Genomic DNA, 13,914 nt, shown 5'->3' on the forward strand with positions numbered 1-13,914 from the left:
TTTGATAGCTTCACAGAGGCATTGTGAGGCTTAACTCAATAGTGTTATAAAATGCTGTGTACGTGCAAAGTATTCAGAAACATAGGCAGTGGCATCTCTGAGCACAGGACACAGGAGTTCTGGGCTCCCAGGCCTAGGCTCTGAGTCTAGGGAGACAAACACCTCCTCCTCCTGGAATTCACAGTCACATTTCTTGTTAAAATACTGCATCAAAAAGATTCTCATGTTTTTTTGCTTCCCTGTGAAAAATGTCACCAACCCCTCCACTGATAACATATGGTCTATAAGGTAAAGATTCCATGAAACCAACTAGTGGAAAGTTCCACACGTGGCCCTCAAAGGAACTGGTAGCAGGATGTGAGGCCTTTCACGGATAGGTGTCTGGTTCCACCCCCAAACACGGCTCCAAGTTGTTTATAAGAACCTGCTACCAGCCTGTGTGAAACGAGCTGGGGAAGTCTCAGTCCAATTTCCAAGGGACATGTTGCCAGGTTACTAAAAGCCCCATTGTCATTTGTCCCCCATGCTGACAGAATCAGCAAAGAGGCCCAGGCCTGATTAGCTCTGAAGAGTGATCCATTCCCAACCCTTACCCCCACTTCTCAATTTTAAAAAAGAGCCATTTTTTAAAGGCAGCTGCAGATGGGAGATTCGATCATCATCTAGTGACTGGGGGGCATTAATACAGCCCTGTGCACATACAAAATCTGAACCTGAATCCGTCCCCAATCCACAAACATGGTCCACAGAGATCGGCAGATTTGCAGGGCTCTAGGCATTAAGGGTCTGAACGGTATTGTAAGCATGAGGTACAATGCAAATCGGTCCAAGAAACCAAAAATCACAGGTGGCATCTTTGCACCCAGTGCTTCCCATCTGGTGGGGTGGTGGGAAAGCAATGCACTGGAATCTTCTCGTTAAATGCTTAGGGTCATTTTTCACCTTCCTGAGTGCCTTGCCTGGCTTTTTCTCATCGTGATTTGCTAAAAGCTCTTTAACGATGAAGCCCCTTTGTCCACCTTCCGTGCTCCAGTCACTGCTGACCAGGAGAGCCTTCAAAAGCTTAGCACTGGCAGCTGCTATTGGTGGAATTTCCCTTGAGTGAGTGGTCTGAACTAAAGCCTGTGTTTTCATAGCAGGTTTGCCAGGTTGGCGTGAGCAGGTGGGAGAGTCAAGATATTCCAGCCTGGCCAGTATGTGCTCATTCCTCATTCCTCCTTAAAGCCCCTCCTGGCTTGTCTGGACTTCCTTGATACTTCAAACAATTGCTCTGCCTTCCACGGTCACTATGCTGCACACAGCCCTGCAGCCGGTTGCACGGGACTTGCGCCGTGTGTGTGAGAGAGACTCTCCTGTCACTTAGTATTGTAACCCCACTGGCATCAAAGCCAGCTTCTAAACCACTCAAAGGTACCTTGCTTTGAACGTGCTTCGGCTGCTCAGTGTAGAGGGGATCAATGTAGATGGGATCAAACGTCATTTGGAAATTTCAAAGCCAAACCAGTTATAGATTGGTTAAAGCGAATGCAGGCCAAGCTCCAGTGTGGAGAGGGCCAGAGAACTAGGAGGGACCTGCTGTTGCAAGGAGGACGACGAGGTCAGGCTCGGATTGCTGAGGTCACATTTCAGGCATTCTGAGGGTTAGGAGCGGCCTGGGCAATGCAATGCAAAGGGGGTGGTGTGCAGAGAGCGAGAACATTCCTGCTGCCTCCTCACTCTGAGCAAGGGGCTGATGCTCTGCTCTGACGCATGAAAATAACATCCTAGATGCACAGTGACTCATCCAAGCTCGTGTCTGAACAAGGAGACATGAAGTTTGATGAACTAGACTCACCCTCCAGCTCCACCTCCAAAGAAGCCATGAAGCTCAAGAGCAGGTCAGGGAGAGCATGTTCCTTCCCTGCCTGTCGCTGGCCTGAGTCTAGGGGACCGGGTTAGGCAAATCACAAAGACGGTCAAAAGTCTCGCTCTGTGTACATGATATGGAGGTATCTGGTTTCAGCTAGTGTGCGTGTGTGTGTGTGGAGGGGATGTGGGAGGAGGGTCGATCTAGGCCATGAATACAGGTAAAAGAATAACTAGGGAAGGTTATCAAGTATCAGGGGGTAGCCATATTAGTCTGTATCCACAAAAACAATAAGGAGTCCGGTAGCACCTTAAAGATTAACAAATGTATTTGGGCATAAGCTTTTTTTCTTTACCCACGAAAGCTTATGCCCAAATAAATCTGTTAGTCTTTAAGGTGCTACCGGCCTCCTTGTTGTTTTTTTAGGGAAGATTATGGAGACAGTAACTGGGCTGCAATGAACAAAGCACCCCTTTAAACCATGCTTCATTCTTACTTTTCCCTCCAAGATCACTATGGAGGGAATGGTTTATCTCCGAGGCCCTTATCTGACCCTCATCACTGGAGGCCTCCCAATTTTAATGAATGCATCCTCACAGCTCCCCTGTAAGGAAGGGTAGCACTGCTACTATCACTCAGGTGGGCAATTGAGTCACAGAGCGACAACATGACTCGTCCCAAGTTCACACAGGCAACCAGTGGGGGAGCATGGAATTGAACCTACCCACGGGACCCTCCTTGGTGTTCCACAGAGTCTGTTCCTTTAGCAAAGAAAAGGAAACGGGCCTAGTAGCATTTGTAGAATGGAGATAATTCCTCGTCAGGATACCAGGAGGAGCAGTGCAGAAAGCTTTGCCTTTATTTAAGGGGCTAAAGACACCGGCTATTTATTTTTTTTATATGGCAGCATTCTTTCCATGCAACACCCTGTCTGTGTGAATTAAACAGGCCATTGGTATAAACACAATGCACACTTAGTGGTTTATTACAGGAATGTTCACAAATGCATTAACAATAAACAACCAGGATTATTCTGAGGTTTACAACATGTCACAAAACACTCCCACAAAAGCTACCCACACCACATTATAAATATATAAATAGATCAACTTAAGGCTCCTAGCAAATTACCCAAGGGAAGGAACTGTCAAATCTCTACCACACGATAAACACAGCGGAGGATCTAAAGAAGAGCAAACACTGTACAACAGGGTTCCAAGATGGAAGCTGTGTGAAAGTGTTACTGCAAAATATATTTCTCAATCCACAATTCATAAAATTTCAGGAAAAAAAATATTCATCTCTGATTCCTGCAACACTGGATAAAAGTGCAATATATAAAGTCTAAACCCTCTTGGGTATGCAGAGCAGTCAGGGGATGCTGTGGTCTGTGCACCAACATTTGGTCCACAGGGTTTTGGATGGAATGTTTTCAAGACTTTAAACATTTGGGACAAGTTTCGTCCGTCAACCGGCGAACAAACACTAGGCTGCGTTCACCTAACCAGTGAGGTTGCCTGTACAATGGCTTAATTTCCTCTTTGCATGTATGTGTGTGGGTTTGAGTGTGAATGTGAGTGTATGTATGTGTGTGAGTTCTGGGTCATCATAGCGAAGACAAATTGAAATCTTCATGGCCAACAGGCAGCCATGCTCCAATGTGAGCCAAATGGCGATGCTGAGGTGGTAGGATCTATGCTGAACATATCTCAGCTGGAAGACACTTTCTAAATCTCTTACAGGGCACAATTCACCCCAGCGTATGTGCCCTGCACAAGGCCCTGCGTGAAGAGCATAAAGTGTTGCCGAGGACTTTGCGTGTGATCTCTCCACCACAGTGAATTTCACCTTCGCACACTGATCAGAGAAGTCACTTACTCAGTATACTGGTGCTCATCACTGGCTTAGAGTTGAAGGAATCTCATCAGGCTACTTCCCAACAGGCTCCACTCCCTATGTTTCTCCCTTCACTGTGCATGTGTGTGACAAAGGTAGGAGAGACTAGGACCTTTGGTGCAGACATTATTGATAACAGTCTTGGAGGTTTTGTCCACAGAGCTTCTTATCCCTGGTCCTCTACTTCCACAAATATTCTGTCCACCTCCAAATGGGCAGCTAACATTAGCCTGCATAGCAGCAGTGTGTAACCTCCAGCCAGTAATGCTGATAATCAGGACTGCCCTGAGCCAATGCTAATGCTACTCTGTGAATTGCTTCTCAAGATCATGACTCCTATGATCTTGCTTCAGCCAACTGATGCAAGTCATGTCCTTTGACTAACACAATCTCCAGCAGTCTCTGGAGCCAGAGATACGTTCTCTACCAGATGAGACTCTGCCTGCCCGGCAAAATAGCAGCAGCTGAATTAGGATACTCAATGGGGAGGTTCAGATACTAAAGCAAACCAAGCTAGAGTCTTTGCTTCCTGTAGCTACTAAAATTTGCTGAACGTTTTGCTCCTAATGACTGTCCCTCAGGATCAATTCACATTCATCGATCAGCGGATCACTGCTTCAGATATGAGTGGGAATAGTGTCGGGAAGAACTATGAAAAATAATGACCCACCAGGTATTATCTGGCCCTAACTGCCTGCGACACACGCACAAAATATCAAGCAATAAAGTGCCAAAGAGGAAGATTCTCCTAATAATGCATCAAAAGCTCTGATGATGAACTGTTATCTCGAAGACCCATTTCATGGCAATTCCATACAGTTACTGGAAGCTGCAGACACATATGTGCATCCACTGGTGCAATGAGAGGTAATTCTATAATACACAAATCCTCCTCCCGATGGGTGTGTCAGTCTGAGCTACACGTGCTCCAGAAGGGGAACATCTCAGCTACACTGCCGGAAACAAGCAAGCCTGCCTGCATTACATTGGCAGCTGAGACTATACTGAGGATGTATCCAATGGCATTCCATGGAATTAGGCGGCTAGAGCCATTCTGAGGGGCAAAACCCAAGCATGAGCTAAGTGACCCAGCAGAATGTTTATGTTCCCATGTCCCGGGGAGAGCGGCGAAGTTCTTTTCATCTCCCAGTAGATGTATTTGTCATCTGGGGGAACAGACAAGGTGGCTGAGGTAATATCTTCTACTCTGACCTTGAGAAAAGCTCTGTAGCTCAAAAGCTTGTCTCTTTCGGAAGCTGGTCCAATGAAAGATATTCCCTCACCCCCTTTGCCTCGCTAATATCCTAGGATGGGCATGGCTATAACCACACTGGAACAGATGCACAATAGGCTGGGGATTAAGGGATCCTAAAGGCATGCACTGATGTGAAAGCTCAGTGCTTAGATACGAAGGTGACTGGTGCGATATACATAGCTAAGATACACAGGTCACAATAGATTTGAATGGGCTATCGTGGTTTATTGTCCCAACAATCTATGGACTGTCTCACAGAATTCCATGACAGTTTTATTCCAATATTTTAAAACTACCGTTAAAAGGAGAAAATTAAAACACAAAAATGGCAAGCACAGCAGCACTGAAGGTTTGAATGAGATTTTCAAAGAGAGGAAATTCTCGGTTAAGGCTTCTCTTCAACTCTTGACTCTCCCAAAACAGGGCCATTGAGTCCAAGCCTTCCTTGCTATGGTTTGTGTGCACCAGCCCCTTAACATTGCTTTAGTTTTTGTGTTTTTCCTCTAGTCTCACTGCTGAAGTCCTAAAACAATTTAAACAAATGGTCTGTGATACCTGAGACTGCCTTTGGCACGATCTAGTGGTGAAAGCTAGGCAGTGCCCTGTCACAGACATTACGAGAACAAGGTGAGTCTCATGAATTTACTTAGGATTGTGTTCTCCTGCTGAGAACTGCCTGAAAAGCACATTTTCAGTCGTAGATGGAGTGACGTGCATCTCCAGGCAAGAGCAGGCTCTTAGAAAAGGAGCATATAAGTAAAGGGTGTAATAAAATCTCACCATCCCTAGGAAAAAGTTTTGAGGTGCTGGATATTTTTAATTTGCTACTGGTGCCAACGTACTAGACGTGTGATGTCACAAACATCTGAGACCGACAGCATGCAGAACTGCTAAAGGACTGTATTCCGTGTCAAATTTCCTTAGAAAGTTTAAAATTCATTAGTATTCATCAATTAAAAACCTTTTAAAAATACAAATGGTCTAAATGCAGATTTGGGAAAGGTAGTGAGTCCTACGCTTCAATTAGAGGACCCTCCCAGCAACTCTGTTTAACTGGGGTTTACCCACATAGGGATTTATTGGCAAAGCACATGGCTGGTTGGCATGACTCTCATCCTTTCAGTCGGATCAATGAAAAATGCTGCATGATACTTCTTCATGCCCTGCACTGGAAGACAGCAATAGCTAAAAGGACTCAGTGAGTGGACATGATCACTCAGTAGGCGGGAATGGGGAAGTGAAAGCAGATCCAAAGATTCCACCCAGAAAGGCTTAAGGTCCACACCTTCTCTCCTCCATGACTGATTCTCTTTAAATTGATTGTATCTTGGCAATGTTTTACTTCTACAGGTTTGAAAGGAGCTCCACCGTTCTCTGCATGAATGTCATAAATGGATCAGCTCTGCTGATGCCCACCCAGCAGTTTAGCACTAATACAAAGGTGCAGTCCAGCGGGGCTTCTGCCTCATTTCTGACATGGTGCATGACATTCAAATCCCATAGCTGAGTTGCAGAACAAGGAAAAGTGCATCCAGTGGTGGGGTGGAGCTTGACTCATGAAAAACAAAATCCTACTTGATGCTAAAATAAGTCACATTTCAGACCCGGAAAAGGACCCTCGGAGGATTCATTCTAAGATAGCTTGGCATAAAAAAGTGCTGACGTGGAGGTGGCGTTGGGTCCTTGGGGGGTGGGGGAGGGGAGGGGTTTTCTGTCATGTCCCACAGTGAGCAAATGGAATATTGAATTTGAAATGCACTGCAACAGCAGCATCTCATGCCAAAGCCCACTCTGCCAACCACTGCTCACACTTGGCTCGTTCTTCCTCTCTCTTCAGGGTCTTGGTTTTGCTCGGCATCTCCTCTCCTCCACTACTAAACAATGCTTCCTGGTTCCTCTCCTCTTCCTCTGCCCAGATAGTCTTGTCCTTCAGTTCCTGGATCATCTCATCCAGTTGGTGCACAACATGGTGAGAGACCCAGTTGCTATCCAGAGACGTCAGAAAGGGGTCCGGGGCACTCACCTCGATCAGTTCCTTCCTGGTAGGGATCCGCAGGTAGTAGGCATGCAGCATCATTCTGTACGGGTTACTGTCCTTCTTAAAGCTGTACGTGAAGTCTCCCACTATGGGGTGTCCAGCAGCACTGCAGTGAACCCGGAGCTGGTGCGTCCGGCCTAAATGGAACATGGGAATGAAAGCGTAAAGGACACAGAATTCAAATACTGCCACTGAATCCCTGGCTCTTGACACCCGTGCTGTTGGGAGAGAATGCATCATGCTCTTTGACCTTTGGAGACCCGGGCTCAAGACCCAATATAGGTCATGATTGACAATGAGTTTGACTTTCACTTCATCCTAGCCCCTAAATGCTTCTGGTCCACACTGCACAACCAAATCACAACAGTGGAGAAAAGGCCCAGGACTGCAAATGTCAGATGACTAGAGTTTCTCCCTGCAGGATATCCTGCTCCTTCTCTCTAGCTCTCTTATTTTAGCTGATGTGACCCCCCCAGCACCATTGCCAAGGTGAGTCAGCAGAAAAGCTCTGTATCCTACTCAAGGCCCTACGGCCTGGCTTTCCCTAACATAAGAAACAGTGCCATGGTGGGGTTGCCTCAGCCCTCTAGCACTTACCCGTCAGTGGCTGTAGAAGTACTTTAGTTACCGGGTCCCCACTGTATGAACCATGCTCAAGGACGCTTAGCTCTGACTGGCAAGGCTTTGGATTTTCACAGCCTAAAACAAGGTGGGAAATAGGAGTTCAGCCATATCCGTCATAGCTGCCAGTCTCGTGAGACAAACAATCATGATAACAGTGCAAGGAAAGGACACTGGGTCTGATCTATGAGCAGGCTTACCTTCTGTCCCTTCAATACACATCATGTGGGTCATGCCCTCTGTTGTGTTCTTGCCTATGGCATAACAGATTGTCATTCTGCTTTCGCTCACGTGGCCCCTGACCTGCAGCACAGAAGAGTTAGTTAGTTAATGGGACCAACCAACCCCTGAAACTCAGATCAGAACAATTCCAGGTCACTGAAAAACACAAAACCCAGTAATAAATTGCAATTTAACAAACTTGGAACCTCTTCTGGGCCATCGACTCTGGGCACAACTGTTCCCCCAAGAAAACGGAAACTTGACACAAAAATCATGCTCACATAGAAGAAGGCAAAGTCCCAGCCCCAAAGAGCTTATGATCTAAGGTTTCGATCCTGGAACTGACAGTGCGCACGCAGACCACTGCATCTCCGTAGAGCCCATTGGACTCCAATGAAGGTACTGTGTGCTGTCACTTTCAGATTCAGAACCTGAGTACCCGATTCTACATGTCAATGGCTGCAGCATCCGTCTGTTAATACGACACAGAAAATACAGTTCAGACATGATTCACACAAAGAATACCCACTCTGAAAGCAATACTAACATAGCCACGTATATACACACTCACATATATACAGTATATATAAAATCTTGGGTGGGTTATCATAGAGACTGTTGATCCAGTGCTTCCTAACACCAGCAACATTAACAGTGAGTATCAATAATTATCTCCAGAAGCACCAACAGTGCTTCCTAAGATGCCTCTGTGAGGAAATGTTTGACATCCCTCAGTTCTGCTGGACAAATTGATTCGGTCTCAGAAGCAACGCCAAGTGACATTTACTCAACATATGTTCGTTTTCTCCTGCGACACCATCCAAATGTCACTGATAATAAGCCATTTGTCTGCAATTGGCTCTGAATTAAGGACTCAGTCAGATTGCTAGGCAGATAATTCCCCTCAGCTCATAGCTATAAACACAAAACCATATTCACACAACGGTTGTCTTTGAAACATCTGGGGCTAACAACAGTCAACAGTGGGAAAGGATTTTCTTGCTCAGTATGAAAAAGGGACATTGCATATTGGAGCACTGGAGCTGATCCTTGGCATTTCTTTCACTCCTGTCTCCTTAGTGTCTATTTTAAGCATATGGTTAAATCACACAGACTTCAAAGTTAGACATGTGCTTAAATGCTTTGGTGAGTCAGGATGTAAGAACCAATTACCATCTTTTTTCAACTGTGCTCGCTGTTGTTATTAAAAAGCAGAGATTAGAAACATCTCATGAAAACCGAAGTTCAAAAGAGAATAACACACAAGAGCACAGGCAATCACACATGATTATCCTCAGCTACTAAGACGAAGGAATCCTTGTATTTAAGGAATTCAATAATCTTGGCGTATTCCCCCCACTCTAACCCAGCTGCCTTCACTCAAGATTGCTTCAGAATCAAATTGTTCTGATGTCTGCAGCACCACATCTCCTCATGGAAAGCCCTCTTCAGGACCAGCATCATGTGCCTCCACTTATGTAGAAACACACAATATAGAAAAAGAGCACAGCTCATGGTCCATTTTGCTTGCCACCTAGAGAGCTGGTGCCACAGTGCATGCTTGGAAAATTCACACTGGGAGGGTCAACATGAACTTTGTACAACAAGAAATAATGGCCTGCCTGCTGGAAATCGCACCTCAACCAAAAGCCAGCAGGGATTTTATTTGACCAAGCTAGGCATTAGCTCTGCAAAGGACAGAATACTAGGCATTCGACAGCAAGGTCTAGGATCCTCCAGGTATAGAGACTTGGAACACCCAAGAAGGAACCCTAGTGACATGATCAGTGACAGATTAAAAAAAAACCTCTCCCAAATCTAAAGCTCCTGGGCACAATTGGCCTCGGGGTCAGGAGATTAATGCAGACAGGTCACAGGGAAACCATCATGATACACAGCCCAGAGAAAAGCTGAGCGTGGGCAGCCCCGAGCTGCACTGTGGGCCTGTCTTTTTGGCTGAGATTCCTCAGGGCTGATGCCGGTCAGGTTCGGAGAACACTTCCCCTTCGTGTGCGACAGGCATTGCTCTGAGCATGCTCAGGGATGTAAACCTGACGTTGTTAAATGCATAGCCGGATAGCAGGGGTGAAGGCAGGGAGAGGTTTTCCTCTGTGCTAGCCACGGCAGCAGCAGAAATCATCATGTTAAGAGAGATGGAGGGATGATGACAGACCGTGGGCAGAGGATCCATGGCCAAAATCGAAGGAAAGGACAGACCCATTGTAACAACTAGTTCCGTTCTCCAATAAACCCGTGCTGACCTGCACAGCGCAAACAGCTGCAGAGACAAAAAGTTCCATTAACTCAAGACATGAACCATGTAGCCTGGTCAGACTCTGATTGGCAAGTACGGAGCTAGGATCAACCTCTGCACTGGTTTTTGCTTTCTGAGACCCTTCGTCCAGAAATACTGCTCTTGATGGGGCGATTCCACAGCCCCTAGAAGGAAGGGTCAGAGAAACCAGTGTGGGCCCTGAAACCTGGAGCAAATAGGAAGGGGGAGGATTAGAATGTTTAAAAATTAAGTCAGTCCCCGGTCTTACTCTGAGGTGTTAGCCGAGCCTTCTGGTTTAGTTCCAGCACCTCATCACCGGTGCTGCTGCTGAACAGCTGTGAGCCAGATGTGCCTTCAGAATCCCAACCTTCATCAAAAATGGCTGAGGACACAACATCGGTTTATACGCCTCGGAGAGTAACACTGCCATTAAAAGGGCAGGATGCAATGAATGGTGGCCGAGAAGACATGGACCATGACAGAGCCCACGTAGAGGGGGCTATGCTTACCAGAGCGAGGTAGGCCTTGGTCACCATCCGTTCCTTAAAACACTTGTACGCGCTACCGGCAGCTGCTTTATTGAGAGCAACGCAGAGGGCCCCACTGGTGGAAAAGTCTAGCTGGTGGCAAAACCTAGGAGAGACAGATAGTGCAAGGGAGGGTCAGAAATGCCCTCCATGGGATTCTGAAAAGCCACAGCTGGCTCTTTCACCCATACAGCAGGAGTCTGGTGTAACGGTTTAGATGTGGGACATTGAGTTTGGGTGCCTAACTCCCACAGGCTACTTTGAAAATCCCACCATAAAAAGCTAACCTATGGTGCTCAGGTACCTCTAAGTACATGCTGGATCTTGACCCAAGCCCAGGCCCACACCAAGAGCTCTGAAGATGCAATGCCTTATGTAAGTACTCAGCATATTATCAAGACAACCCATTCTTAAAGGGACACTGGCAATTTGAATTTGCTTTTACTGGAATAGTTACAGTTAATCCTCATTGCTGATAGAGCACCAATTCAATGGCATGTCTTGTACTTTATTTATCTATATTAACTGTGAGTGCTTTTAATTCTCAGTTCGTTTTTTCTGTAGTGCCCATTATCTCAGTATCTAGGGCAAGCTGCTCAGAGGATGGAGGCTTTCCCCTGAGATGGAGCCCCGCTAAAGTCAAAGGGATTCCGAATGGCCCAGTAGTCAGCCCACCTGGAGCAGTACTTAGGCCTTCATCCTCAAACGTGCATAACGTCTAATGATTTCAATGGGAGTTAGGCACCTAAATACCATTGAGGATCTGGGCTCCAGTGGATAATTTAGATCCACCAAGCACTGACTGTGCGCGATGGGATTCCGCTCTTTGCCGGTCCCAGGTTTCAGGAGCGGTTCTAGCTTTACCTTCTCCCTCTTTCCCCTTCTCTTTGCTTTCTTGGCTCCTGTTACAGTGGTACACAGTAGTATCTTGGAGCATGTTCTGAAGTTGGCCAGGTTTTGGTTCAGAAGAATCAGCTCTGGTAGCTCATTTCAAAGTCGACTGCCCCGGCCTGTGAACGTTTCATCCCAGGCTCTCTAGGTCCTAGTCTTGCAAGCTGCATGTTCCTGGGACATCACAGCTGTCTCGGAGAGGACGTGTACTGGGATAACATCTCTGCTGAGCTGAGATGAACGGTGCCCTTCTGTGCTCACTTACCTGAAGCCATAATACGTGTCTGGGTCAGCCAGCTCTGGGAAACGGTACTTCAGCTGGCTCTGCAGGGTCAGCTTCTCATACCACATCTTGCTGTCAATGCGAACATCCCAGTGCTTGTTGACCACAATGAAGTCAGAGCTCTGGTAGAGGATAGACAAATTATCAATGCTGCCCGGCTCCATGGCCCTTTGAAGGGAAGTAAGCATTCCACCTCGGGAGTGTGCTCTTTCGTTTATAAAAGCCTTAAAAACAAAACAAAACAAAGCATCAGAATTGATCAAACATACACTGGACTGCTGGGATGCGGTGCAGAAGCACTGCCTCACTCCAGCTGTTGAAAGCTTCACACCTCCCTTCGTCCACCCTCTTCGACTGTTTGTTACACCCACCTGATGTGTCTTCTCATAGAAAGAGAGCAAGCTCCTAGGTGCAGAGACCGTCTTTTATTGTGTTAATACAGCAACAATGACTGATTGGAGCACTATCGCAACACAGGTAATTAATAATAGTGAGTGCACCCACCCGTTGTGGGATGTACAGTGATGTGGTGATGTTAATAGATTCCCCACTTCCAGCTGTGTACAAAGGGCAGTGAACCCTCTCACATTTACTCTCTATGCAACATTTGGGAGTCACAATATGGTTGTACAGCACCTAGCACAATGGGGTCCTTGTCCTTGGCTGGGGCTCCTAGGTGTACCACAATACAAATCATTTATAATAATGAGTGCACGCATCTGACGTGGGATTTACAACTAACACACTCTGGGGGGCAGATACACTGCACTTGCTGAACTTCAGACAGGCTTTTCCACTGGCCATGATTGAAAGGATGCTGTCAACTCAGACTAGACCCAAAATTTAGACGGTGTAAAGCAAAGCTTCTACAAAACCCAACAGAAATGTTACTGTGTCATTAAAAATGTATAATTCATGTGAAAAAGTGATTCAGAAATATATATGTGCCGATCTATTTACATCTCTATATTGGCTGAAACTGAAAAACTGAAGCCCTAAAAACAGAAGTGAAAGTCACTTCATCGATCAATTCAAAATGTAAACAAAAACCATCCCGAGTGAAAGGTTTTAAAATCCTTTCAGTTATTACAACCTAAGGCTACCTCTTTGCACTGCAGAAAAGAACTGCTGGCACCTGATTCAGTGTTGTCAGTAATATAAGCAGAGAATGGTTTGTTTACAACAGATGATTTTAAATTGGACGGTGTGCATTTAACATCAGAAACCAGCGCGATGGGCACACAACACGCGTTGTGCTCCTTCACCTCCGCATCACGTATTGATTTTTAGATAAAAAATAAATCACCTGCTGTTCAGGCTGAATGACTGGAAATGGAAAAGATTCCACCCGCTAACCCATCCATCGCCCGCAGGGCACAACACAAGATTGTCCCCTATACAGTATACTCTCCTGGATAGTTTGAGCGCCTGTCACTAACAAGGCTTGCTTTGGTAGCAGTCAGCATCCAGTGATGTACAGCAGCAGAAGAGAAGGATGCAGGCCCCAGCTGTTGTTGGTACCCACATCCCGTTGTGGCCCACAGGTAACAACCCCCTTCATCCACCGCTGCTTGTCACTGACCCCTCGCAACGGCAGACGCGCCAGCGGGGGGGGGTGGGGTTATTAATTGATGATGAGGCCGATTTAAGGATAACGTGCCAGCGACAGCCCTTAGTTTAGTCCGTGCGTCCTCCTGCCGCGCACAGCTGGACTTCTGAGCAACTTCTTCTTGAGACAGCTGCTCCAGCTGCAAAAACAGCGCAAGCAAAGGGGTGACGGTCCCTGCAGGGGACAGAAGGGAGGGAAATCGTGCAGCCGCCCCCCGCTTTGCGCGGGCCCGGGGGGGTTCCCCAGCAGCGAAAACCTGCTTCCAGCCCCCACCCCCGAAATGCACCGAGCGCCACCGACCTGCCGCTGCTGCCCTGCGCCCGGGGCTGGCGGAAAGGCGCCGCGGCTACATTGTTTCCAGCCGGGAGCGGCACGAGCCAGGGCCGCGGCGCGTGAGGGCCGAGGCAGCCAATCAGCGGCTCGCGAGGCGGCGGGATGGAACGTTACCCGG

At 46.9% G+C, this 13,914-nt stretch overlaps 1 protein-coding gene across 4 annotated transcripts; it reads right to left on the bottom strand.

Annotated features, from left to right (window-relative positions):
• Positions 1-2,804: 2,804 nt before the first annotated feature.
• RPUSD1 (RNA pseudouridine synthase domain containing 1) lies at positions 2,805-13,856 on the bottom strand. 4 transcript variants are annotated; one of them, XM_050967289.1, is made up of 7 exons: positions 13,764-13,856; positions 11,837-12,078; positions 10,663-10,786; positions 10,140-10,358; positions 7,857-7,959; positions 7,633-7,734; positions 2,805-7,172 (listed from the first exon to the last, which is right to left on the bottom strand). In XM_050967289.1, the coding sequence occupies exons 2-7, from the start codon at positions 12,040-12,042 to the stop codon at positions 6,772-6,774; spliced, it is 1,155 nt and encodes a 384-aa protein (XP_050823246.1). In that variant the 5' UTR covers positions 12,043-12,078; positions 13,764-13,856; the 3' UTR covers positions 2,805-6,771. The 4 variants fall into 4 exon arrangements, with proteins under 4 accessions (XP_050823246.1, XP_050823245.1, XP_050823247.1 ...); XM_050967288.1 differs by lacking the exon at positions 13,764-13,856 and adding an exon at positions 13,161-13,671; XM_050967290.1 differs by lacking the exon at positions 13,764-13,856 and adding an exon at positions 13,161-13,644 and having other exon boundaries at positions 10,245-10,358.
• Positions 13,857-13,914: the final 58 nt, after the last annotated feature.

This window comes from Gopherus flavomarginatus, chromosome 9 (assembly GCF_025201925.1).
Source record: "Gopherus flavomarginatus isolate rGopFla2 chromosome 9, rGopFla2.mat.asm, whole genome shotgun sequence".
Lineage (NCBI taxonomy): Eukaryota > Metazoa > Chordata > Testudines > Testudinidae > Gopherus > Gopherus flavomarginatus.

Bases quoted from the DNA above. Each gene is read 5' to 3' on its own strand.
- RPUSD1 (XM_050967289.1), bottom strand. From the start codon at position 12,042: ATGCTTACTTCCCTTCAAAGGGCCATGGAGCCGGGCAGCATTGATAAT. The intron at 7,735-7,856 runs GTAAGCCTGCTC...ACCTTGTTTTAG, and splicing joins GTGTATTGAAGGGACAGAAG to GCTGTGAAAATCCAAAGCCT. The intron at 7,173-7,632 runs GTAAGTGCTAGA...TGTTCCATTTAG, and splicing joins ACTTCTACAGCCACTGACGG to GCCGGACGCACCAGCTCCGG.